The sequence below is a fragment of the Scedosporium apiospermum genome, assembly GCF_000732125.1.
Source record: "Scedosporium apiospermum strain IHEM 14462 chromosome Unknown SEQ_SAPIO_0110, whole genome shotgun sequence".
Classification (NCBI taxonomy): domain Eukaryota; kingdom Fungi; phylum Ascomycota; class Sordariomycetes; order Microascales; family Microascaceae; genus Scedosporium; species Scedosporium apiospermum.
In genome coordinates this window covers 2,383,024-2,408,795 of record NW_015971811.1, presented here as the reverse complement: position 1 = coordinate 2,408,795, position 25,772 = coordinate 2,383,024, and the positions used below count along the sequence as shown (strand labels likewise).

Below are 25,772 nucleotides of genomic sequence, written 5' to 3'. Positions count from 1 at the left end.
GCCAGCGGCGACCCAGGGCCAGGTCCAGGGCCGGTCGGATCTGACGGTTATCCCAAGACCCAAGGGTGTGCAGGCGGGCGTGTGAGAAGTGGGAACTTGCGTATCCATCGATGAATCGACACGGGGGACTCGTCTTGTCCTGCATCAACTTCTCAAACGTATACAATCCTGATGGTCCCTCCCACTCCCGCCATGCAAGTCTCTTAAGAGCCTTCCCATCTCCCTCTCTCTTCTTGTCCTCCCTTATTACTTGGTATTCTGGTGATATTCTTTTTTTTTTATATATATTTCTCGTTTGACATTTATATTTTCCTCATTTCATCTGACTGGGTCATGAGTTTGTGAGGGTGTGTCGAGAGCAGCTTCTTTATACCAACTCGCCTCTCACACACTTCCCTCACATCGCTTCTCTCTTCTCTCTCCCTCTTGTCTACTTCTCTTCTCTACACTCCCTTTTATCCCCAGATCAACACGAGTGCCCCAGTGGTTCCTCTCGCAGTGATTGCTCAACAATCATTCCTCTTCTTTTCTCTGTCCTTCCTTCTTTCCTTACAAAAAGCGGGCCTTTTCACCATTGACCTCGCTTTTGCGCCATTCATTCAATTACACCTATTGAAAGAAAAGAAAGAAAAGAAAATCGACAATAGCCCCGCGGCCTATTGTTTCTCTTTCTCGTAACTATAAAAAAAGGGCATTACGATAATCGAAAGATTTCTTTTCTTCCTGGATCAAACAATCTTTTTGTTCTGTTCTCGAACTCCAACCTCGATCTCACATCGTCATCGTCTCTCTCGACTTACACGCCGCCACCGAAAAGTAGTCAGAATCCAAAGAAACAACCCAACCCGAACCGATTTTGCTAGACAATGGCTCCTCAAAGATCTCGCCTCTCGGCGCTCCTCCTCCTTCTCCTCCCCCTCATGGCCCTCGCCCAACGCCTCGGCAGCATCAATTTCATCGGCCTGCCCATCTCCAACCCCGATGCCACCGACATCATCCCGGACCGCTACCTCGTCGTCTGGAACACCACCTTCCCCACTGAGGCCATCGAGTCGAAGCAGGCCCTCTTCATGAGCAACATCCAGAAGCGAAACATCAACAAGCGCGGCTTCTCCGGTTCGCTCCTCTCTACTCGCGTGAATTCGTACCGCTACAACAAGTTCATGGCTATGACCTTTGAGTCCGACAATGATCTCCTTCTCTCCATTGCTGATCAGCCTGAGGTTGCTTACGTTGAGGCTGTTACCCGTGTTCGTGCTTCTGCTGTCGCCGCGCAGCAGAATGCCCCTCTCGGCCTGATTCGTCTTTCTACCGAGACTCTGAGGAATCGAGGCACTGCTGGTGGTTACATCTTCGATACTAGCGGTGGCCAGGGCATTACCGCGTACGTCGTCGACACCGGTATCAGGACTACGCACTCCGAGTTCCAGGGCCGCGCTACTTTCGGTGCCAACTTTATCCAGGGCAGCCCCAATACCGATGAGAATGGCCACGGAAGCCACGTTGCGGGTACCATTGGCGGCAGGACTTTTGGCGTTGCGAAGCAGGTTGACCTTGTTGCTGTCAAGGTTCTTGATGCTGAGGGTGGTGGCGATACCGCTGGTGTCCTTGACGGAATGCAGTGGGGTGAGTGATAGTCTCTTCTTCTTGTCTGCCCCAGGGAGAGAAGAGCAAAAGGACGGAAAACCTAACTCATTAACTTCAGTCGTCGATGATGTCCGCGCCAACAACCGCTCTGGAAAGGCTGTTATGAACATGTCTCTCGGCGGCTCCTTCTCCCGCGCCATGAACTCCGCCATTGAAGCTCTCCGCCAGGCTGGTGTCGTCCCCGTCGTAGCCGCCGGCAACGAGAACGTAAGTCCCAAACTTTTCCTTTCATCTTTTTACCGACCGTTTCAAAATCTAACATCCAACAGGTCGACGCATCCCGCACCTCCCCCGCCTCCGCCCCCAACGCCATCACCGTCGGCGCCATCAACGCCGCCGACGACCGCCGCGCCTCCTTCTCCAACTTCGGCTCCGTAGTCGACATCTTCGCCCCCGGCGTCGACGTCACCTCCGTCGGCATCACCAGCGACACCGCCTCAGCCCGCCTCTCTGGCACCTCCATGGCCAGCCCCCACGTGTGCGGCCTCGCCGCCTACCTCATGGCCCTCGAGGGCATCAACCAGGTCGATGACGTCGTGGCGAGGATAACTCAGCTTGCGGGGACCACGGGCGCGAGTGTTGGGGGGAATAGGGGGGATACGACTAATTTGATTGCGTATAACGGTGCGCAGGAGTTGTTGTAAGGAGGGGATTTGAGATTTTCTTTTCTTATTCTACGGGAATTGTGCATATAGGGGGATCGATATTTTTGTATCATTTCTGAGGTGCAAAAACGGGAGGGGAACGAATGAACTAGGACACCTATTTAAAGGGAATTTAGGGAAGAGATGTGGATGTGTGGAAACACATAGACACTCGAATAAGCTGGTTCTTTTCTTTTTTTATCTTTGATATTTTTCTTTTCTTTCATATAGAAATCCGAGAATCCTGGTCTAATCCTGGCGAAAGATGGCGAGGCTCCTTTTCCGCTTCGCTTTTTTCGCTTCTAAATTCCGAACGGAGATGACATTTCGAACGTCGCTTTTGCTTGATGCTGCAGCCAACTGGAATCAAGCGATTCAAAAGAGAAATTGTTCCCAAGTGTGAAAATCGCTGTCGGGTGTGCTTGCGTGGGACTGTTACACTCACTACGTAGCTTCTAGCAGCGACACACTGTCATCGTAGAGATCGGTAGGTTTTCCTGGGAACGACTGTGGTTTGGCCGTACGAAGCAGGAGCGTTTGCCAAATCATTAGCGGCAAACTTATCCCGGATGTAAGAAACGGGAGAATGCAACGAAACAGTCTGGCCTTTGCCGTTCCTTGTCGACAACCCCGTCCACCACGCACATCAGTGTCTTTGGGGGCGATGTGGATTGATACACGAACTGGCAAAGATGCTTACATTGGCTCCCATCTACGAAGGGCACAGCTTTTGACATGGGTCTTCATGAAGTCATCATGAGCCATTCCAAACTTTGATATTCACTGAGTCGTCAAGACCTTATCCATACCCAAGTCTCGTCCTATCTCGCGATCCTCTCAAGCAGGAGTCCATCCCCACAACCGACCCTCCTGCTCCGAACCGCCTTACACTCTCTAAAATCCCTAGAGTTCCTCAAGCCGGATCCATCCGAACAGCCCCCTCCATAGAAGCCATCGGGTAGTAAATCCTGTTAAACCATAATCTAGAGAAAGTCACCAAAAACAAGCTCGAATTACCGAGAACTCACATACTGTTAAAGGTGGTAGAATAAAAGGGCTACTAAGAGAACATGAGACGTCGTCAATCATCCCGCGCTGCGCGGAACGGGGGGAGGTGCGGACGGGACGCCGGAGCCGCAAGTCTCCAGCGTTTTGGAACGACACAGGCTAATTCAAGCGCAAACCGCCCCCGACGAATGGAAAGAGAAATAAAGCCAGGGAAGCGCGGGGATAAATTACGGAAAGCGTCTCAAATGTTAATATCTTAGACCTTGCCGGATCTTGAAATACTCCGTGTCTTTCCTCGCTTTTGTGAGGAGCGATCAACAATTCAACTTAGCCAGAAAATAGATCCATGGGCAAGAGCGGATATCACGAGGACTATTCCTCAACGAGGAAGACTCTCTTTGGCTTTCTTCGGTCTCTTCCCCTCCGGGCCTATCCCGTCAGTAGATCGGAACTTGCCAACTTCAGCCGAATTCCATCTGGACTCCCACCCCCTTGACTCCTTGTAACGAGAAGCGATCGCCAGCAATGTAGACAGAAAACACTCCCCGATCTGTGTCTCGGCGGTTTGTACAATGAGAAGCAAAGCGGAAACGAGACATGAAAGTGACACAATACTGCTGCCCCAAGCCCAGGAATTCCCCCTTCGATGAGGAAAGCCAAGACTTTTCTCCTCATCCTGAACCAGGAAATCACCAACAAGGGAAGCAAACACCAGATACGATAAAAATAAGTCATACAGAGAGCAAAAGTATCATTAAAAACTTTAAAACATCACAATTTACAAAGAAATGTTTGCACTTCAGACCCGGGCAGACTTCCAACCTGAAAAAAAAAGGGATCGGAAATCCGCGGATCCGGCCTGCCATTAGACGAGGACTCCACGCAATGGGGATTTGATATAAGCACTTCTTCGGCACAACCAACGGCCATCACCCTCTTGCGAAGGGGCCGGATTGCAATTTGACATCCGTGCTATCCGAAAGGATAAAGAATCATAGTAAACAGAAAGACAAAAGACAAAGCATTGAAAACTTGAATCTCGGCGTCAACCCGGTCATGCGCATACCACGACTCCGGGAGCCGGGCATAAAAGTCCGGATAGGACGGCGGGCGCAGAAAACAAGCATGGTGGTTATGTTATTAGTATTTGTGAATAAAATCCCTATCGTGGTAAGTAGACAGGGCGACCCCACGAATTACTCCGGTCCCATAGCTCCAACTCCCTGGAAGAATTAAAATATCCCTTGCAACATGAAAAAGGCATCTCACCTCTCTCGAGTGCATGCACGTGAGGTCGTCGCCCATTTGGCGTGTTAGTGTCAGAGAAAAACAACGCGTGCCCGGCCGAAGGTGGATCCGGACAGAAAATCAAAGTTCAAGCATAAAATAGGCAAGGCAAAGGAATCATTAGTTGCCTGCACAGTATTACAATTCGTCACGTCCAATTTCCGTTATCATATCCTCGGGCCAGTACTTGGTAAAGTAAAGGTTGGCCAGATACGCACCACCAATCTGCGGGCCATGTTAGCGTCTCCTGAGAACGTCTTGGATCATGGGATACGACTTACCATCAAGCCAGCAATCAGCACCATGGTGCCAACAACCACAGCAACAAGGAACGCGCCGTCAGAGAGATCCATACCCTGACTCTCCGCCATCTGATCGTTCTGATACCGCTTTCGTTGTACCTCGGCCGTCTGCGGAGGGAAAATGGTATCGATGAACTGCTCAACGCGCGAACACTGCAGGCTAATCTCCAAGTAGTGGGGGTCCCGGGGATCGTTCTTCTTGTGTATCCTCTGGATATACCTCCTGAAGACTTCAGACACAACCCTCAGGTTCTGGGTGGACTCGGTCATGAGCCGGCAAGCGTCGCCCTTGGTGATCTTGACGTTCCTGTCAAACACGTCGGGGTTGTTGAAGACGAGCTCCAGGGTCGCGATGGCCATGCTCTGCGGGATGGCGACGAAGTTGAAGACGCTCTGATCCTTGATGGCGGCCATGTAGAAGATGCACTCCTCGACGTGTTTCAGCGAGTTGAGGACCATGTGATTCAGGCACTGCACTGCCAAGGGTCGGTTCTCGGGCTTGAAGAGGTCGCCAAACTCCTTAACGTATTGCGACCAAATCTCCTTGGGCCAGAAACGGCGTCCGTCCTCGAAGTCCTCGCGGATATCGCGGATGATGTTGGTCTTTTGGAGGAATTGACCCATAGACTCGGTCAAGCTCGGCTTCTCGAGGAGTTTGGGAATCGCTAGCTGGGACTTGACAAAGAGGCGGGTCAAGCCGTCACCGACCAATCCTGCTACGTAGTGGCAGTAAAGCTCGTAGTCTTTCACGGTGTTCACCCCATTGGTATTGAACTCGGCGTTTAGCGCGTAGTCGGCCATGCCATTGCCCATCTTGACGGTAATGTCGTCAATAATCTCGAAGTACTCAGGCTTGACCTTCTTCAGTTCCACCACCACGTCATCGAAATGGACTAGAAGCTCCCGGTCCTTCTCGTTGGGGCCGTTGCCGTTGAAGGTCCAGCCATCGATGATCATGTTCTTGTTAAAGTTCCTCAGCAGAGGTTCCTTCTTCTTGATATCAATTGTCATGTCATCCTCGATGGTGTCAAGGCCACGAAGCACGAGGTAGAAGAGCGCAACGGGAACGAGAAGCTCGGGGTTGAGTTCTTGGATGACGGCCGAAAAACTTCGGCTCGTCAGGTCGAGAAAGCGGAAACATGATTGAAGGGTCTTGGGCTCCGTTGCTGGGTTTCGCCTGTGGACCGGTTCATGCCAGAGTTTCCTGTGGGAAAAGGGCGCGGTTAGACAACAAGAAAGCTTCGGTGCTGGACTGTACCACCTTCAAGTGAGAGACTTTGGGGAGCGGCAACGAACCATTGAATGATAGCCTTGAGCTGATTGGGATGAAGAAGGAAGTAGAGGGCACCCATTGTGTCGGAATGGGTAGAAATAGTAATTCGGACGAGAGGAAGAAGAATAAGAGGTTGGGATTGGAGGCGTGGAAAGAAGGTAGTGGTGGGTGGATGAGGATTTTTTTTAACCTTCTCTTGCTAGCAAGTCAGGGGGACACAAGATCCATAGGATCAATTGGTCAATGGGTGCAAGGGGGAGAGAAACTTTGGTTCCTTGACCACAAACCAAACCTGGGCGGTGGTCAGGACAACAATTGAATGGAGGAGAAGTTTCAAAAAACTAGGCAGACATGACAATCAATATCGCCAGAGATTAAAGTGTACAGATCACAATTGGAGAATTAGAAGAAAAAATATGAAGAAAGGAGAAAACAAGAAAGAGAAAGCTTGGATACAGAAGGAGAGGGGACAAGGACATGCTGGATTAATTCAAGCGCTCCAACGGAAATTTTAGAGGGCAGCTATTGGACCCGGCAACAGTTCGCCAGCACCCAGAGGCAAGAATGTGGTTGCCTGGACCTTGGGGAAATTGGGGGATGCTTGGTCCTTTGCCGCAATTGCGGGTCGCGAAGCCGACGATGCCTGCTGAAGGACACTTCTCAATGGTGCGCCTGTGGCTTGGGAACATACACCTGCCAGCAATTGAACAACTACGAGGTCAGGCTTGCTTACAAACAACCACCGATTGCAAAATGTGAATCTGCGGTGCAGGGACTGTGGAGTCAACCATGGATAAACTCGGACCGCAAGAAACCGGTCAACTTGACTCCGACAGATGCTCTCATCTCATTCGACTTGGCTTTAATTAAGATGCGTTCTCCTTAATGATGGAGCCGCGATCTCGAAACAAGTTTACGACGCAGATAAGAGTGAGTTGCGATTCGCCTTAGCCTCTCTGAAGTAGCCGTTACAAGTCCGTCTTTGCTGGTCGTAGTGGCGGTGGTTGTGCCCGCCAGACCTCTCTAGCCAGCATGCAGGTCATAAATGGTTGAAGACAACGCAATCTGAGCACTTCTGAGAGGCATGGACGCACAGACGTTTGAATTTGTGGCTGGACGTTGGAAACGTGGCTGGAAAATGTCTAGAGTTACCTTCGTACTTGTCAACCAAGCCCAACCAGAGAGAATTTAGATCTGCATTGTGTACCTTTGTAATTCCCGCGAGTAATGCTACTTCGTACATTACAGGATTCCCAGTTCATCTTGCCAACTGGCTCTTGGATGACAAACGACATATGAAGTAACTCGCGGCTCGGTCAAGGTTCTAGACCTTGACAGGCAATAGAGAAATCTTGCAGGCAGAAGGTGCTCTCATATGAATATTCTACATGCCACCTCGGTCCAGCCCTTACTTCATCAAGGTTTTAAGTGTGACAGGCTCCCTCTTTCATATGCACTCAGCCATCTAAACCTGGTCCTGGCGGTGCTGTGTCCAATGTACAACCTCGACAACACCAAAATAAGGGTCCTACAAGTATAGGTACATGCTTGCGTAACACTGTCTTGGTATCCCCAGAAGTCGCCTGTACTCAGCAAGATCATTCTCCCCTCTGACGACATGTTTTCAGGCGCTCCTTCCTCTTCCAAAATTGCCCCGCCGTTACCTTTCAGCCTGGGCAGGCAAAAGGAAAAAAAAAAAAAATATCAACGCTCATCTCAGCCCTGCCCGCCCCTTAGTCAATACCTTCCGACACTAGAGCTTTCGTGAAGCAACCTTGCTTCTCCCAAACACAATCAGTGTTAATATTTCTTCCTAAATTCCCCCCCAAGACACTGAACAGACCTCTACATCCCCACTTTCGAATACCCACACATTCTGCCGCTTTGCCCGCATCCCTCAAGCGCCATGGTCGTGGATACCGCCTACTACGACCTTCTCGGCGTTAAGCCAGAAGCGAATGATATCGAGATCAAGAAGGCCTACCGAAAGCTTGCTATCATCCACCATCCAGGTGAGTCCTCCCCGGACCCGCCCTATACTGGGTAATTATCCTCCATTTTACTGACCGAGGACTCACCAACTTGCTCAGACAAGAACCCCGATGACCCCTCCGCGAGCGCCAAATTCCAAGAGATAGGCGAGGCCTACCAAGTCCTTTCCGATCCCCAGCTCCGCGCCGCCTACGACAAGTACGGCAAGGAATCCGCCCGCCCGACCGAGGGTTTCGTCGACCCCTCCGAGTTCTTCACTTCCATATTCGGCGGCGATGCCTTCCTCGACTGGATCGGTGAAATCTCCATCATCAAGGACCTGACGGCTGCCATGGATATCACCATGCAGCAGCAGGCCGCTGAGGATGGAGAGTTCCCCGGCACCGAGGAGGCTATGAAGGAGAGCATGAAGACGGCCGAGGCCGAGGCAGGGGCTGCCGGTTCTTCCTCCGCGGGTCCGAAAACCACACCGCCTACCGTCGTCGTCGAGGACGAGAAGTCCGATGCTGCTGCTGCTGGCACCTCAGCGACAGCTGGTGAGCCCGGCCCTCGCCGCACCCCCAGTCCTGCGGGGCGAACAACCCCCAGCCCGAGCCCATCCGGCACATCCACCCCACGACCCACGGCGATACCCATCCGCCCCGCTCTCATGGACAAACCCTCCGACGAAGTAATTCCCCCGCCCGCCGCGCAATCCGACGACCTCCAGAAGAAGAAGAAGGACAAGGGCGGGCTCACAAAGGAGCAAAGAGACCAACTCGCGGCCCTCCGTAAGGAGCAAGAACGCGCCCGCAAAGAGCGCGTCGACACGCTCACGGCCAAACTCCTCGACCGCCTCAGCGTATGGACCGAGACCGACAAGGGCGCCGACGTCACGGCTGCCTTCCAGGAGAAGATGCGCCTCGAGGTCGAGGAGCTCAAGATGGAGTCCTTCGGCATCGACATCTGCCACGCCATCGGCCAGACCTACGTGAGCAAAGGCTCGACCCTGCTGCGCAGCCAAAAGTTCCTCGGCATCTCGGGCTTCTTCAGCCGCATGAAGGATAAGGGCAACATGGTCAAGGATACGTGGAACACGATTAGCAGTGCCCTCGACGCCCAAGCCGAGATGGAGAAGATGGCCCGGCTTGAGGAGGAGGCGGGCGAGGATTGGACGGAGGAGAGGAAGGTGGAGTATGAGAGGAGGGTTACGGGGAAGATTCTTACGGCTGCGTGGCGGGGCTCTAAGTTTGAGATTCAGGATATCTTGAGGAGTGTCTGCGACAATGTGTTGAACGATAAGGCGGTGCCGCTTCCGAAGAGGCTTGAGAGGGCGCAGGCATTGGTGATTATTGGTGATGTGTTTAATAGGGTGAGCCCCCTCTTCTATTTTCCCGTTTTGCTTTTTATTTACTTGATGATGGTAACGGTTTGGCTAACTATCCACAGGCGAGACGATCCCCCGAAGAGGAGGGCGACTACCTCGTTTTCGAACAACTTGTCGCCGAGGCAGCCATGAAAGACAAGGATAAGGACAGGCGCAAGTCCAAGGACAAGCGAAGGACCCAAGTAGCAGCCGACGCTCCCAACGTCCCCAAGCCGTCATGATTTTCTTTCTTCTTCTTTTGCGTCTCTCTTACCCATGATTGTTTCCCCCACGCTTGTTTTGATACACCCTCTTGCCTCGTCACCCCCCTTATCACACCAGACCTCTTTTTGGTTCCTCCCTCCTTGAACACCCATACTCACCTCTATTATATCACACATTCCTCTGAAAGTTACAAGTTAGGATTCGGCCTCGAGCTCGTAGGGGAGAAACAGAGAAGGGCTTTGTTTTATAGACGAAGCCGGGTTCGGCTGGCCATGTTCAGCGGGAAATGCCTCCCTTTTTTTCTTATTCATTTTTTTTTTCTGATGGAGAAGAGCGTTGGAAATTACCTAGCTCGCCGTTGCATCGAGGTTGCGGTTCCTCTTGTTTAGCTTTTTTACTCACCCATCCCTACCCCTCCTCTCTGCGGGTGTTCAAACTTTTCTTTCCACTCCTTTCTTTCACGTCATGATAGACCTGCACTAGTTGAGTTGAGGAGTTGACAGTTGGCTTCTAATTACACCATAAACAATGTCACCATTCCATGACCCACTTCCACCGCCGTAGAGTCCAAAGAGTTCGTCATCAAAGGGAAGAAGACATCTATTGGATTTTGTTTATACGTCCGATGCTAAATATCTCCCCTACCACTCCCTGCTTTTTAATAACCCCCTCGAGGAAAGCAGCCCCGAAATATATCCACTTCTCGTATGGGGGGGAAAAGGCAAAATGAAAATGGAGAAAAAAAATTCATCATGGTATATACCCTTCAACCAGCTCCGCTTCTTAGTTGACACCATTCGCCTTCATCCGCTCAAAACACTTCTTATACGCCTCATGAATCTCAGGAACCTCATACCCATACTCCTTGAGCTTATTAATCAACTTGGTAGAATCCAACTTGCAGTTGCTCCTGCCAGCCTTGATGACCTTGGCCTGCTCCTCGAGGGAGAAGTTCTTCCACTGGAACTCGGGACGGACGATGTCGCGGAACAGGGTGAGGACCTCGTTGTGGGAGATGGCGCCGGGGTTGGTGAAGTTGTAGATGCCCTTCTCGTTGTGCTCGGCGAGGAGGATGGAGGCGGGGAGGAGGTCGGTGAGGATGGTGTTGGAGTTGGGGATGTCGACGACGCGCTCGTATTTGGAGATTTTGGTGACGAAGTTGCGGGGGTGGAGGTCGTCGGAGACGGGCATTCGGAGGCGGAGGATGAGGACGTTGTTGTAGTACTTCATGATCTAGAGACACGAACAATGTTAGCTTCTCCGTCTCGACATTTTTTTTTTCCCTCTTTTTTGGAGGTTCTTCATCTCACCTCCTCAACATGAGCCTTGGTCTCCGAGTAAAAGCTCCCAGCGAAATTGGCAGGATCCGTCTCCAAGAAGCCCTTCCCACCAATAGGATGCTCCTCGTCATACTGGTAAATGCACCCCGTAGCGAACACGGTAACGTGGATGCCCTTGAGGAAGCAGGCGTCGGTGAGGTTGAGGGTGCCGATGACGTTGCTGCGGATGGTGGTCTCCTTGTTGTCCTCGCACCAGTCGACGTTGGGGCGGCCGGTGCAGCCGGCGGCGTTGAGGACGTGGGTGGGCTTGACGCGGTCGAGCTCGGCGAGGACGGCCTCGCGGTTCTCCATGCGGATGGTGGTGGTGTGGACTTCTTTGCCTTGGGACTCGAGGAGGGCCTTGAGGTGGCCGGCGACCCAGCCTTCGCCGCCCCAGATGAGGAATCGGTTGGCGGACATGGTGATTGTGTGGTGGTGGGGTTGTTGTTTGGTGAGGGGTAAAGGGAAGATAGATTGTTGTGAGCGTCGAAGGAGGGGGAGGAGAATGAGTTTGGGAGAAGTTGGAATTGAGCTTATTCCTGGGAGGAGAGAAGCTGGGAGAGTTTCGAGATCAATTGATGGGGAGGAAGCTGAAAAGGGGGAGGCGTTGGGAGAGCGGGGCAGAGGGGGAGGTTCAGAACTGTTACACTACGAGGTACACTTTGGTACTGGGGCAAACTGGGTTCACACAATTACGAGTTTCTAGCGTTGAATGACTAAACAACTGCGAGTACAACTTGAATACGATAAGGACCATTTAATCGAGCAATTGAAGTCGTGTCTTAGAAAGAGTCGGTGAGCTTCGACAGCTCCTTCGTGGCGGGGTAAATACGAGGCAAGAGTAACGGAAGCCAACCCAACCAAAAAGCGAGGCTACGTATGCCCTGTAGGAAGAGAGCCAAAACGGGAAACTTATTGAAAAGAGGGATGGCACATCTTGGCTTTGTGCTGGTGCAGATCATCGATAATGTGGATGGACAGACAGGTGGGGGAGGAAGGGGGACAGAGTCCAGACTTTGGAGGGGGGAATTGGGCAGAAGATTTGGAGCGTGGGTGTCCAAGGACAGATCAATTGGACCCCTGGAGCGAATTGAGGCACGGAGCGAGCGATACAGGTACGAAGTACTTCGTATGTGTAGAGTGCAATAAAAGCTTGAAGTACAGCCACGTTCCTGGACTCGTGTCGGCGTTGACTTGTCAATTTGAAGCTTATCAATCCAGGAGCCAAACCCGGTTCTGTCGTCAGTCTGTTGATTTCTGAGAGGCTGGTTCTCCAAGCCCTCTGTAAATTCCCCTGTCCTGTCCTTTCCAGTCCTGTCCTCCATGATGCTCAACTACCGTTTTGGTACTACCCCACCACGAAGTATTACCAATAACTTGGTTTACAACGGAGAGAGAAAAAGATAGACAAGGAAAATTTAAAAGAAAATACGAAATAAAAGCAGATCTCAACGACGTCCAAAGATAAATGCAGCAGCGGTTCAAGGCTGATCGAGTCTACGAAGTAATCGCAAAACGTGAAGCGAGGTCCGAGTACTGCCAGGAATAACCCCGGACAGTTTCAATGGCAGGAACAAGGGTGACGTGACGCCATCACAATAGTCTCAAATGCCCTTCCCCCTTCGTCGCCGTCGGGGAAGACTACCTGGATAGATCCCAAATCGTTTGAATTTTGAACGGTGAATTTTTATTTGGATAGACAAAGGATGCCATCATTATAGCTAGGTGCGAAATTGGTTTCCTCTGTTGTCGAACTCTAAAACTAGGTTTCAAACGCACAGACCAACTCAAACAGTGTATGTTGTATCTAATATACACGTAGTACGTTGTCAAGACTTCTTGTCTGAACGGATATTCGTTTCCCCGAAGCCCGAAGCCCGAACCTGACATCTAGAATCGACAGCTCCAATCAGGCAGCAGCAAGGCGGAAACGTGGAACCGGAGGCGACGTTTCCTATTTTCGACTCCGCACCATCAGACCTCCATCACAATGGCGCCAAACCTCGCGCTCTCCACTCATAATCTGATTGAAATATGATTAAAAGTAAGTTCAACGGTGATAAAACACTTACAGATGACGATATTACCAGAATCGCCCGCTTGCACGCACGATGCGCCGCATCCGCTCGCACCTGCTACTTTTTGGATCAGCCAAAGCCCCTTCCAATGGTGCTGGCCGACCCAAGACCATCAGTCCTCGTATGTTAATTGCATTACGCGACCGGTTTTTACTAGCCAAGGAGATACATGCAATATATGCAATATATGTACTTAGAAATAAGCTGGTCCTATTTATAACGTGGACCCAGGAGTATACTGGGGAACTAGTGATTCCAGGCGTGCGAATTCGGGTGGACTCCTTGGGACCTAAATAGTAGGACACGACAGTGAAGATTTAGAGGATTTTTTTCATGTCGAAGATACTGGATGAGTTGATGGGAGTCTCTAGGGTTCAATGACAAGCCATTGGCTATTAACAACCGCTACTGTTTTAGGATCATGGACGGTACAGGAACACATCTATAATCATACTGCTCTTGAGAAGTTTTCGTAGGTTCTATCGCATTTCCTTACTTGTGTTTGTCTACTCAGATATTTTCGACATATCATGTCGTAATACGAAACGCTCGTCTCTGATCCTATTCACAGTGTTGTGAAAATACTTGAATCGCTATTCTGTCAGCGTCATACTTCTCGACGACGGTATCCCCCGAAAGGCATTTAGTTGCTGGGTTTCAGAACCTGGAGAAGGCCGGTAACAGACTGTATGAGGCCAAATAAGACTGTTAAGAATATACCAACCACTACTAGCCAGAAACCCCACCACTGTCCCATGTCGCGGCGGTCGTACCACCACTGGACGAGAGTCGATGGCTTTGTTCTGTCAAAGATCTCGGACGCAGCCAGGAGCCTCTCCCGCCAGTATACGTATGCGGCCTTCCTCTTATCAGCCGTCTCACGGTACATGATGTCTGGATCGAGGCCAACTCGACTGATCTCTCCCTGTAGCCAGGTGTTACAGCTCGTCATACCGAGCGGAATGAGGAGATTAAGCGTTGCTAATGTCTCATCGATTAGAGCTGTGGGGAGGAAATTGTTGCTTGACAGAGTGAGATTTGTGTAGACAAGCATAACGCACGGGGATAAGAAGACCGTACCTTGTAGCCGAAGCTCTTAGGCGCTTAAGCATCGACACTTGGTTGAACAAGTAGATAGAAGAACCTCTAATACTGAGATGGTCTGAGAGACAGTTTGTCCACAGGACGCGGAAGCCCGCAATGTTCCTCATGTCGGCGACATTGAAGTATGGAGAAAAGTGTTCGAGAGTGGAGAGAGGCGAGGATGGGGGCTGAGACATGTGTCGCCGGAGGACATCCACGAGGCTCTGATTGTCTGGCCATGGTAGGCTGACGTCGAAGTCGTCCTGGTGCGTAGGCATGAGGATCCTGACGCTAGTCATGAGCCAGAGGCGAACCGCAAGTTCGATGGATGCGGAAAGCTTCCGGTCGTCTGAACTCAACCTCGAATTGAGGCGGCTGATAAGTGCTCGAATGTCGGTAAGACTTGCAGATGGGTTTCCGCGGATAATGCTTAGGATGAAGACCATGTCGGCGTACGACTGCATGGCATGGTCGTGGTGCAAACCATGCCTACATTCTTGTCGCAGATAGGTGAAGTAGGCATCGAACTCATCGGGGCTTCTCATTTGCGGCTCGCCTCCTGAAAGCGGCCAGAGATGGGGAAGGAGCTCTTGTTTGACAGCTGGAGACAGCGGATCAGGTGAAAATACGGGCGCCTGGAGCACCGGTGCGACGTGTTGCACCGCCATGGTAATTTAAAGCTTCGCTCTAGACAACGCTAGGTGAAACCATAGGTTTACCAACCGTTTCCTTTGCACTCCTTTCCCCATTTAGACCTGAACTTCTAACGGCTCACAGACGTGGCGCTTAAACCTCGGTTAGAACAAAGCGGCTGTCAAAGACCTATGTGTGGCAGTGCATTTGATTAGTCGACATATCAACCCCGCAGCCCCAAAGCAGCAGTGTTGATGCCCTCCATGGAGCATCGATCTAACCTCTTATCCGGTACTACATGTCCACACAGCGAACAATGGCCACGCAGACGTATGCCCCACAAGCACCGCCGTCGTCCACCATACCACGAGTTACACCAGCACCACCAGCGGTGCTCGACGGCGACGAAAAGCCTCCGGTGTCGCTGGCTCTGCGACAGAGATTTGCAAAAACCAATCCAAAATATGCCCACTCATTTGGTACTGTGGCATTCGAGCGGTCGAGCAGTTCCGGGCTGAGGCTCATCGGCTGGAGGGCCGTTGATGTTGTCCAGCAAATCTGGGAAAAGCTGGTGGGCTCGCTGAAGTCCTTGATCGGGGAGACAAGAGACACTTGGGAGGCATGGCGACCCAGATGCCGACGTGGAGAACAGCGCAGTGGGTCTGACGTTCCGCTATATGTGCTGCGCTGCTTTCTTTTGGGCCCAGACCAAGCGCATGCAACACCTCATGCTGCCATCCTGTGCGACACCCCTTGGTTTCGCAAAGCTATCGGTAGCGTTTTCATCAAAAGTGGCTTACTTTTGCCCGCCGGCTTCAAATGCTTTGGACTGCCAGACAGGGTGGACCTTTACATGGCGCCGGCCGGCTCTGTCTGGGGCTCATCACACTCCGGGCCGAGACCGCTAATCCGCCTCAACGACTTCGACATACGGACCCCCGCCCAGTATCAAAGCACAAACGGCCTGAGTATCGAGATATTACTCGATAGTACCATTGTTGGTAGTGCCACGATTGGTGGTGTTGTCGAGATCGGGAAATCCACTTTTGGAATGACAGTTCGCCATACCTTTCGCGATCCAAACGAGGACACTGACTGGCCCGAATTGGACGATCACGATTCCGACACGCATGATTGCGAAATCGATCTGTTCGAAGAGGACGACCTCAAGGAGCATGACCCTCTACTGGTGGTTGGCCAACCTAAGTCAGAATCACCTGCTAGCGAAATGTTTCAGGATGGGAGGTCCACAAGCAATCTATCGAGTGGGGATCTTGTGCCTGCAGGCTCCGATCTAGTGCATGTGAGCCCTGATCAATGGAAATTGGAAACTGGCGTCTTGACAGCGCCAGAGGCTCGACTCGACTGGGCTCTCATAAGCCTCCAGCGGTTGGATCAAAACCAGTATTTCATCGAGCCCTCCAGCGGCGCCCACGGGGACCTAGTGGTGATTAAGACTCCGTCGCGACTGAGATATGGGGATCTTGGATCGAGCGGGGTCCTGGGCATTCCTATGACCACCGCTCCTCAGTCGGTGCTTGTAGTCTCGGTGGATGACATTCAACCCGGAGACTGTGGCTCGTGGGCCATGAAATTGCGAGACGGCGCCTTTACAGGTATGCTTATTGCGTTCTCACCGACACTAAGAGACGCCTATTTCCTTCGAATTATCGATATACTCCAGGATATTCGTCAGCAAGTCGGGTTTGAAGCAACCGTTGCCGTTGCAGAGCCGTCAAAAAATACTTCTCACGGAACCGGCTCTCCTCGTGCAGTCGATGCTGCGAGCAGCGCAGTCGATGCCATACCTAAAGACCACCCTGATCACGCCAGTTACCTAAATAACCTTGGAAGCTTATTCAGCAGGCAATTTGAGCAGACAGGTTTAATAGATGACCTCAATCGTGCACTTGATGCTGCGAGCAGCGCAGTCGATGCCATACCTAAAGACCACCCTGATCACGCCAGTTACCTAAATAACCTTAGAAGCTTACTTAGCAGGCGATTTGAGCGGACAGGTTCAATAGGCGACCTCCATCGTGCACTTAATGCTGCGAGCAGCGCAGTCAATGCCATACCTAAAGACTACCCTGATCACGCCAGCTACCTAAATAACCTTGGAAGCTTATTCAGCAGGCGATTCGAGTGGACAGGTTCTATAGATGACCTCGATCGTGCACTTGATGCTGCGATCAGCGCAGTTGATGCCATACCTAAAGACCACCCCGATTACGCCAGTTACCTAAATAACCTTGGAAGCTTATTCAGCAGGCGATTTGAGCTGACAGGTTCGATAAACAACCTTGATTGTGCACTTGTTACTATGAGACGCGCAGTTAATGCCACACCCCAAAATGACCCTGATTATGCCAGTTACCTAAATAACCTTGGAAGCTTACAGGGCAAGCAATTTGGGCGGACGGGTTTGATAGAGGCTGAGAAGCTGTTTACGCAGGAGGTGGAGATGAGCAAGCTGAAACTTGGGGATGATCATCCTGACACGCTCACCAGCATGGCCAACTTGGCATCAATATACAGGAACCAGGGCCGATGGGAGGAGGCTGAGAAGCTGGATGTGCAGGTGATGGAGACTCGCAAGGTGAAGCTCGGGGATGATCATCCCGACACGCTCACTAGCATGGCTAACTTGGCGTTAACATATGGGAAGCAGGGCCGATGGGAGGAGGCTGAGAAGCTGGGTGTGCAGGTGATGGAGACTCGCAAGGTGAAGCTCGGGGATGATCATCCCGATACGCTCACTAGTATGAATAACCTAGCCTGGACCTGGAAATCGCAAGGGCGACTTGCAGATGCGCAAGCTTTGATGAGGAGCTGTGTCGATGCTCGGCAGAGAATACTAGGCCTAGAGCATCCAGGCACACTTTCCTCGTTAAAGGCCTTGGATCAATGGAGTAGCTAGGATACCATTCCTTATTAAAATTGTCACTCTATGTTTGGTTCTTTTGTAGAGGATATATTTAATAAACGCTACTAAACAATATTGCGGAAATTATCGAGAGGTTTTGGCAGGGAGGGATTGGCACCTAGACGGTATTAAGCAGGACTCGGTCACTAATTCCGAATTTCGGTTGTGATTCCATGGAGAGAGGCCAGGCAACCACAATAAGGTCATGTGACATCGGTACCATTTATACCCCAAGGTTCGTAGATGATACGTTGTGTGTCGCAGCGAATTGACTGCCTAAGCTAGCGATGGATCAAGCGCCAGCGATGGATCAAGCGCCAGCGATGCATGTAGGTACATGGTTTGTCTCCACGTAAACTCTATACTGTGTGGCAGCAGACGATAGATCGTTGGCTCGCCATATACTTAGAAGTACCTGCGATTCTTGCTCTTTCCGCCATATTGACAAGGTATCTCTAAGTAATCCTAGTGCGTGCTCAGAACGTTTCAAAGAGTGTAAAGCGGAAACCGATTTCGCTCCTAGCTATATCTACCCTCTCTCCCAGAAATCCCGGATATATGCGGTCCTATATGCCCGTCCACCATCAAACCAACGACCCGCCCTCTATCGAGGCCCCCTCAAAGAAACCAGACCAAGAAGACCCCGTTGAGCCTGGGAGAATATCCCTTTCCTCCATCCACGAATAACTAACATCGGGGTATCTGTTGGTACAAACTCGAAACGTCGAGTTAATAGGTAAAGACATTAAAAAGACATAGGAAAAAGACACAACCCATTCCCGATATGAGAGGCGATAAGTTTTGGTGTAGAAAAGGAAGAAAGAAAAGAAGAAAAAGGAGAGCATGAGTGAGTGAGCGTGATATGAAAGTTCCCCAGTTTGTTTCCCCCGGTATGAGAGGCCCTATCAAGAAAAAGAGAAAGACCATGACCGTTTCTTTTTGCAAATGCAGACCCGAGACCTTATGAAATGGTAGAAGTATGCGTATGCCAACCCTTTTTGTGTTTTTTTTTTTTTCTTTGCCACGCCGGAGGAGAAACAGAATTCGAAACTTTCTTCGAAATGCTCTGGTAGGAAGAAATAGGAAAATGCGGTTTTTGGAGGGGAATATTGATACAGAGAAAAAGAGGGAAAAAAAGAAGAAGAAGAAAAAAGGGAATAAAAACGCCCATGTCAGTTTGTGCTGCTCCCAGATTCCCGGACCTTTGCTGTACCCTGTTTTCCCGTTGCTATGAAAATCGCAAAATGAGATCAAAAATGTGGCCTGGCTGGTTGAAACAAAGGAAAAGAAGGAAAATAAAAATCCATTGCAAAGATTTTTTTGGCTTCGTCAAACTTGGGTATAAAGAGTGGTGATGTCGGCGTCGTAAAGCGGTCCTGCGCCTCGTAGGACAATCTCGGAAAAAGACGCCAGAAGTTTGGTTATTTGAGAAAATTACTCGTTGTTCTCGTTTTGTGAATTGGTGAATAGGAAAGAAACATGCCAGAGACATGTCATATGCCTCCTCCGTGCAGCTCCACACCACTATCGTCTTCTAAAAGGTCGTCCTTCGACGACATAGAGCCATCGCTTTCGCTCCCAAACCGCGCTCCATGTATCGTCAAAGTATCTTCCTGGTCATCGGGATCGAGCATCACGTTATCAAACTCGTCGTCCCCGTCGTCATCGCCACCGTCCGTCTCGTCAATGCCCTCCTCTTCGTCCTCGTCCTCGGCGACCAGAATCCTCCCGCCGAGCTTGATATCGCTCACCCGCACCTGGTACGCGAGAGCCTTGCGACCCTCCTGGATCAGCTCCTCGGTCCAGTTTAGGCATTTCCTGAGGCTCTGGTTGATCTTTTGGCTGTCGACAAGGAGCTCGCGGTGCTTCGTGAGATCTAGTTGTAACCGGCGCTCGTCACGCTGATGATGACGTGCATCACGGGCTGCGCGGGCTTCGGGGCTCAGGCTATCGGATCCAGAGTCGGTTTCGGACAGGTCGGACTCCTCCTCTGACTCACTCTCTTTGCTCTCCTCCTCGCTAAGATCCGCCAAACTCATCGCTGCCATGGCCGGTTCGGGAACGGGGCCTTCGGAGGAAGCAACGCTGTCCGCGGCAGAGGCGAGAGATAACCTTCCCGATCGTGATAATCTGCGGTATCTTCGGAGTTCAGCAGTCTGCTTCCGTAACCGCCGCTCTAACGACCTATTGATAGCGGCAAGTGATGCATTCGTAATCTCGAGATCCTGGACCTTTCGCTCACGGCGAGCGTTGGTGATGAGTTCGTTGAGCTGATCGGCGGAGTGGCCGGCCTTGGTCGGACTATGGAGTTCGCTGTACATGGGCACTTCGGCCTTCGAGTCATTTTCGGAAGGGGGAACTCGCTCGGTTACAGGCTGGAGCTTCAATGGCTGTGGCACGGCCATTATAGGACTGGCAAGGCTGACCGGAGTTGAAACCTCGGACTGCGGTGAGGATAGGCCCTTGACCGACGGAGGGGACTCGATGGCAATATTGGCAAGGCTGCCGGACCGAGAATGGCCCCTGATGTGACGATGCCCATGTCCATGCGCATTCTCAAAGCTCACTCTTCTTGCCGTGACTGTAGGGGATGGTGCTGCGGTTGTGTGGTTCGCTACTGGCGCTCGCGTTGGAGTCGGCGTGGATGATTGGACAGGCGCTCTGTGTGCTGATAACGATGGTTGAGATGCCATCTTAACTGGGGATGCGGGTCGTGGTATAGGTGCATGAACTGCATGTGATTGGACGGCGGGCTGTTGCACTGCAGCATGATTCAACCTCCCTGGCGTCATCCGAGCAGTCGTCGAAACAACAGAAGAAGGCCGCGGCGACGCCGTCTGGCTATGCGTAGGAGGCAGATCGGGCACTCCATTTGCGTAAATAAACTTGCTAGGACGAGGCTCGGGGCTGTGAATGTGGCCTAGCGTGGGCGCGAACGATGGAGAGGGAGATTGTGTTGTCGTCCTATTCTCGACGAGCCCGCCATTCGCGTAGAAAAATGTCGGACCTCCCGAACGGGCGGGTTGAGCTGGGGGTTTTGGCTGGGTGCTTCCCTTCGCATCGCTGGCATAGAAGAATTTCGAGTCTGCCGTCGGCTGGCCATCGTTGCCGTGACCGTGGTGATTCGTGTCGTTTGCGGGACTAAACGCCAAGGCTCGTCGAGGCGCCGACTCGTTCTCAATTCCCGCAATTCCCAACCCGGACCTCGAGTCCCACGAATCTCGGTCGGGATTCGGCGTGCCACAGGGGCTGTTGTGGGCGCTATCGACTCGATTTTGGCGGGTTCCTGATCTCGGTGTAATATTACTACTCAAAAACGCGGAGACCGGTGAGGCATACTCGTCCCGCAGCGACGCATTATTCCCCGACGACGTTTGGTGCACACCGCCCGTCTGCTGCTGCTGGGGTCTCCTCGCCAGGGGTGTCGTAGCCCCGGATTGAGCTACCCTCGGGGCTGTGGAAGCGGCGATCTTGGGGGTCAGCGGTGTCCGGTTGACTCCCTTGACAGCCGAGGTAGCTAAAGGGGGTTGTCGGTGATTGAAGGCGGATGCCCTGTCGGGAGCCATAGTGGCGGTGAAGGTTTTCTGTTGGCGCGTCATACCACCTGAATGCACATTTTGGTCCTTTCGAAATAGCGGCGCACGAAGGAATGCGGTGGTTGTGGTTGCGGTTGAGGTGGTGGCGGCGGTGGTTGTTGTGGTTGTAGTGGGATTCGTGTTGCTGGTATTGTTGTTGCTGCTGTTGTGGTTGCTACTGTGTTTAATCGTCGGGGTCGCGTTGCGTGCAGGTATGCGTAAAGAAACGGCGGAAGCGTTGGTCGTCGAGCTGATCGAAGAAAGCGACGAAGGTGGCCTCGCCGTACTATTTGGATTAGTAGGTATTGTGGATAGTGTCTTAGCCAAGGTCAACCTTGTCGTCGATGACGAGGACGAAATGATTGTGGCGGCCGCTGTCACGGGACGAGGACGCCGGTGTGATGCAGTGGTGGTGCCAATGGCGGAGGATGGGGATGGGGCGATGCTGTGTCGGGAACGACCGTCGGAAAAGATTGCAGAAGCGACTAGGCGGGGCTTGGGGGAGGCTAGAGAATTTTTAGGCAATGGTGTCGTTCGAGACGCAGGATGTGCATGAGGATGAGGAGATGGCAGCAGCTTGCTGGGCTGGTGGTGGTTACCGCTAGAGGAAATGGAGGAGGAGGGCGGTGGGCGTAGGGAAATGGTCTGTGTAGCTGAGCGTGACGATGCTGTTGAGGAAGTGCCGGAGATCGTCGACGATGAGGAATATTTTTTGGCCTTTGTTGTGGGATTTGTTGATGATGTTGTTGTTGTTTTGTTTGGAGTTACTCGCCCCTTCCTTGCTTCAGGCTCAATTGACTGTCGCAGACGAAACAAACTTGGCCGCTCTTTCAAGCTCCTGTTTCTGTTTCTGTCGCTGCCACTGTCCTTGTCACTGTCACGGCGCTGAGCTGACATGATTTTGGCGGGCGATGGTGGGAAAACTGCCGCGTTCTCAGCGACTTTTTACTGGCCGACATGGCCGGAAACAGACCTGAAGTGGCTTGGAGCCCCTAAAATTTAATTCCCCTATTCCCCTAGCCCGAAAATGAGATCTCCAAGCAATTGGGTCAGGGAAAAAAAAACTTGGAAAAAATTGGCTAGAGGCAAAAACGAAAGGTCGAGAGCAATTGGGAGCAAAATTCAGCTAGAAAATATAATAATAGATCTGGTGTGCAGTGCATGAGATGAGATGGTGAGATCAAATGGGAAAAGGGCAAAGGCAAAAAACTGGAAAGCAAGGTGAGGTCATTGATCGTGTCAACGACTTTCTACGCGTCCAACGCAACATCAAATCCCGCCTGTTTCCCTATCAGAGTCGCAGACGCGATAATAAGATGATCTTTTGCCCCTCCACTCCACTTGGTTGATGTATAAGAGACCCTGATATAAACAGGAAGTTGGGAAAGTCTAGAACGAGGGGAAGAAAAATTCAGAGAAATTATAGGCCTAGTTGCCAATGTCATTTCCGTCCGTTGTTTATATTCATGCGCTCAGTGCATGAACAGTGCATTCCCGCTAAGAGCTGGGGACCTAATCCCAGCATGGGTACAAGGTGAGCCCCAGCCCAACCAGGAACACGGGGTCTCTTCTCCACCTGCACTAATGAGCCGATTTTGACAAAGTACGGCCAGTATTAGGGTTTAATTGATCAAAAATGGCTTCTATGCGTACAGATTGTACGAGGTGGTTGATCAAAGTAGATGGGGTTCCTCGCGTATTCCTGGGAAAAGTCGGGTTCGGTATCGTTCTGTAGCCAGTCCCTTGGTGGCTTGCCGCGAAGACTCTACGGCATCCCACAGGAACAAGTCGGGTTATACTCAGACCTCAGCTGTTGGCGGCGAATGGGATGCCCACACCACTGCCTTGGCGATTCCTTCTCGTTGGCTCTTACCAGCCACCGGAGGGCGGGTAGGCAAGACCGAAGAGCTTGAAGCTCGTATGTCGTGTGACTCTGAGCATGCGAACCAGTCGGTGAGGGTCATCAGCTCCAGCTCATTCCGCCTCGATTCCGCTGTGTCCGAACATCGAAGTAAGGATCAATTAAGCGTCGGTGAGCATCGATGTGAGGAATAGCCTGGCGATGCTCCGTGCAAATGCGAATGCGCTATATCTCTTGGCCTGGGCAATGTGTTTTCCCCGGTTCGGCATTTCCTGGCTTCTGGTTGAACGGAAAGAGCACTTTAATGGATACTTTCACCTCCTCCCAAGAGCTCGCACACTCCGATCCAAAGGAGTACGTACCGATCTAAAGTGTGAACATCGACCCGAGGCTGTTCCGAGCTGAACCACTCGCGGTCTAAGAATAGATTTATCGATCATGAGGTTTTAAAAGGTCACCACCTCTGTCGACTTCCAATCGGCAAGTTACGCTCGGCGAGGATGTTACGGAGGCCTCGATGATCGGAGGCGACTTGAATAGCCTTGCGGTTTCTACGCCGTTGCAGCCGGATCTGTGCAGTATCTTGTACAACCTCTCTGTAATCTAGTAGTGTCAATCATCGGCCTGGCAATCCGGCGCGGCCGAGTTGCGATCGTTTATCCTAGACATCTTCTCTCTGACCACGAAGGCCTTGTAGCAGTAGATACCTAAGTCGGGTGATTCTTTCAAAGCTTCATGGCTCCCGCGCGACAGTTCGCCGCACTGCTGGGCCCATTGCACCACCTATTCAGCCAGATAAGCTACACAGCTGAGGCCGAGGAAGGACGTTTACTTACGATCATCGAAAAAGTTCAAACCGAAAACTGCTTGGTTGATGATGGCGAACGTTGCCACCCAATCAAAATCCGTCTTTTACTGCATTCGGCCGAGTAAGCTTGCCCTCGTCTCCGACGGCTTGTGTGATGAAGTCATGATAAAATTTCTGGAACGACTGGACAGTGCCTGGTTCGTGTCGTCGACCAGCCATTCTATTCAAGATTGCAGGCAGCAGCTTTACTACAGACACTGCCAAGGCTGCCCTGCTCATCCTCCCACTGCGCGAGGCCTTGTGAAGATGATCAATTGATCAGTGCCCTGTTGAAGACTTGTCTGAATGTCGTGGTGGGGGCGTTTGTACCCGTGCACGTGATGAGGAAGATTGGTAATGGATCTGGCTGAATGACTGCATCCGACGACGCGCCGGGATTCTATGGCCTTTCCACATCAAGGTTTGGACAACGACATCTCCCACAAAGAGAAAAATAAAGGAGGGTGGGGAAAAAGGAAACTTTGCAATAGTTTCTGGGCATCCGAGAAACAAGTCGGGCCCCCCAAAACTCGACGTCTTCTCTGATACCGCCACCGAACCCAGCCCTTCACCAAAACCCAACAACTGGCACAGCCATGGCAGTCCTCGGCGTTTCCCTCATCGTTGCCTCCGTCCTCTGGGTCATTGTCCGCCCGCCGCCGTGGCTCGCTACGTTGTTCCTCTCATGGCGCCCGAGACGGGGTATTGATAAGCCTCCATCTGCACGTCTACCTAGCGGAAGTCGCGATGCCGGTGCTCTTGGGACCGAGCCGGATGAGGGATCGGCAGTGAGCTCGGATCGACCCGTGGTGCAGGTCGAGGAGCCGGCGCAAGAAGAAACAAAGGAGTCTACACCTTCAATCCAGTTAATCGAAGAAGATGTATCATCGCCGGCACCGACACCGGCTCCATCTCCGTTACTGGAGGACAAAGCAGCCAAAGATCGCCTCGCCATGCCTCCCCCTCCTCCACCCATGATCGCCCGCCAAACCGCCGAATCCGAAGACCCCGACGCCGCCTCCGAAGAACAAACAACCCCCAAAGCAAAGCGCGCCGACCTCGCATCCACTACCCCAAGCCTCACCCTCCCCCTAGCGCCTCCAAGCCCACGCGCCCCTAGTCTCCGACCCCCGGTCCCCTCCTTCCCAGCCGCAAACTCTCCTCAACGCGCCTCAAACACCACCACCTCCCAAACCCCTCAGCGCCTCCCCTCCCTCTTCCCCTCAGCACCATCTCGCCCAAACCCCCTCCCCAACCGCGGCCCTGCCCCCTCCCGCTCAACCCTCGCACCGCCATCCTCCTCACTAGCCCCCCCACCAACACACACCACCAAACCCTCCAAACCAAGCCGCAAAGTCCTCCTAGCCCCCGGCCACTCCCCCCTCGACTGGGCCTCCATCTCCGGCCCAACTGCCGACCTCCGCAACCTACCCCCGGAAACACCCTACCTTCGCGTCACCCCTGCCATGCTCAAGCGCCAGACGGGGCGCAAGGGAAAGGACGCATGGACCGTCCTCGGCGGTCGCGTGTATAATATTTCGCCTTATGCGCCTTATCATCCCGGGGGAGTGCCGGAGCTGATGAGGTGTGCGGGGAGGGATGGGAGTAAGTTGTTTGGGGAGGTGCATCCGTGGGTGAATTATGAGAATATGTTGCAGGCCTGTTTGGTTGGGATTTTTGTGGATGATCATGAGGAGCCTAGCGGTATGGAAGATATGGATTAGAGA

General features: G+C 52.1%; 6 protein-coding genes and 2 pseudogenes across 6 annotated transcripts; 4 read left to right on the top strand and 4 right to left on the bottom strand.

Annotated features, from left to right (window-relative positions):
• Positions 1-866: 866 nt before the first annotated feature.
• SAPIO_CDS7604 (Alkaline protease 1) lies at positions 867-2,291 on the top strand (the record flags this gene model as incomplete). Its single annotated transcript, XM_016789435.1, has 3 exons — positions 867-1,626; positions 1,706-1,854; positions 1,917-2,291. The coding sequence occupies 3 exons, from the start codon at positions 867-869 to the stop codon at positions 2,289-2,291; spliced, it is 1,284 nt and encodes a 427-aa protein (XP_016641262.1).
• A 2,433-nt stretch (positions 2,292-4,724) lies between these two features.
• On the bottom strand, positions 4,725-6,240 carry SAPIO_CDS7603 (putative squalene synthase; the record flags this gene model as incomplete). The annotated part of the gene is made up of 3 exons (XM_016789434.1): positions 4,725-4,811; positions 4,868-6,092; positions 6,185-6,240. The coding sequence occupies 3 exons, from the start codon at positions 6,238-6,240 to the stop codon at positions 4,725-4,727; spliced, it is 1,368 nt and encodes a 455-aa protein (XP_016641261.1).
• A 1,827-nt stretch (positions 6,241-8,067) lies between these two features.
• Positions 8,068-9,740, top strand: SAPIO_CDS7602 (DnaJ domain-containing protein; the record flags this gene model as incomplete). Its single annotated transcript, XM_016789433.1, has 3 exons — positions 8,068-8,173; positions 8,252-9,504; positions 9,582-9,740. The coding sequence occupies 3 exons, from the start codon at positions 8,068-8,070 to the stop codon at positions 9,738-9,740; spliced, it is 1,518 nt and encodes a 505-aa protein (XP_016641260.1).
• Positions 9,741-10,506: 766 nt separating this feature from the next.
• Positions 10,507-11,462, bottom strand: SAPIO_CDS7601 (uncharacterized protein; the record flags this gene model as incomplete). Its single annotated transcript, XM_016789432.1, has 2 exons — positions 10,507-10,956; positions 11,034-11,462. 2 exons carry the CDS (start codon positions 11,460-11,462, stop codon positions 10,507-10,509), a joined length of 879 nt encoding a protein of 292 aa, XP_016641259.1.
• A 2,301-nt stretch (positions 11,463-13,763) lies between these two features.
• Positions 13,764-14,871, bottom strand: SAPIO_CDS7600 (uncharacterized protein; the record flags this gene model as incomplete). Its single annotated transcript, XM_016789431.1, has 3 exons — positions 13,764-13,784; positions 13,845-14,045; positions 14,182-14,871. 3 exons carry the CDS (start codon positions 14,869-14,871, stop codon positions 13,764-13,766), a joined length of 912 nt encoding a protein of 303 aa, XP_016641258.1.
• Positions 14,872-15,152: 281 nt separating this feature from the next.
• On the top strand, positions 15,153-17,756 carry SAPIO_CDS7599 (uncharacterized protein; the record flags this gene model as incomplete). Its single annotated transcript, XM_016789430.1, has 2 exons — positions 15,153-16,452; positions 17,173-17,756. The coding sequence occupies 2 exons, from the start codon at positions 15,153-15,155 to the stop codon at positions 17,754-17,756; spliced, it is 1,884 nt and encodes a 627-aa protein (XP_016641257.1).
• A 1,499-nt stretch (positions 17,757-19,255) lies between these two features.
• SAPIO_CDS7598 lies at positions 19,256-21,328 on the bottom strand (annotated as a pseudogene; the record flags this gene model as incomplete).
• A 3,313-nt stretch (positions 21,329-24,641) lies between these two features.
• On the top strand, positions 24,642-25,769 carry SAPIO_CDS7597 (annotated as a pseudogene; the record flags this gene model as incomplete).
• Positions 25,770-25,772: the final 3 nt, after the last annotated feature.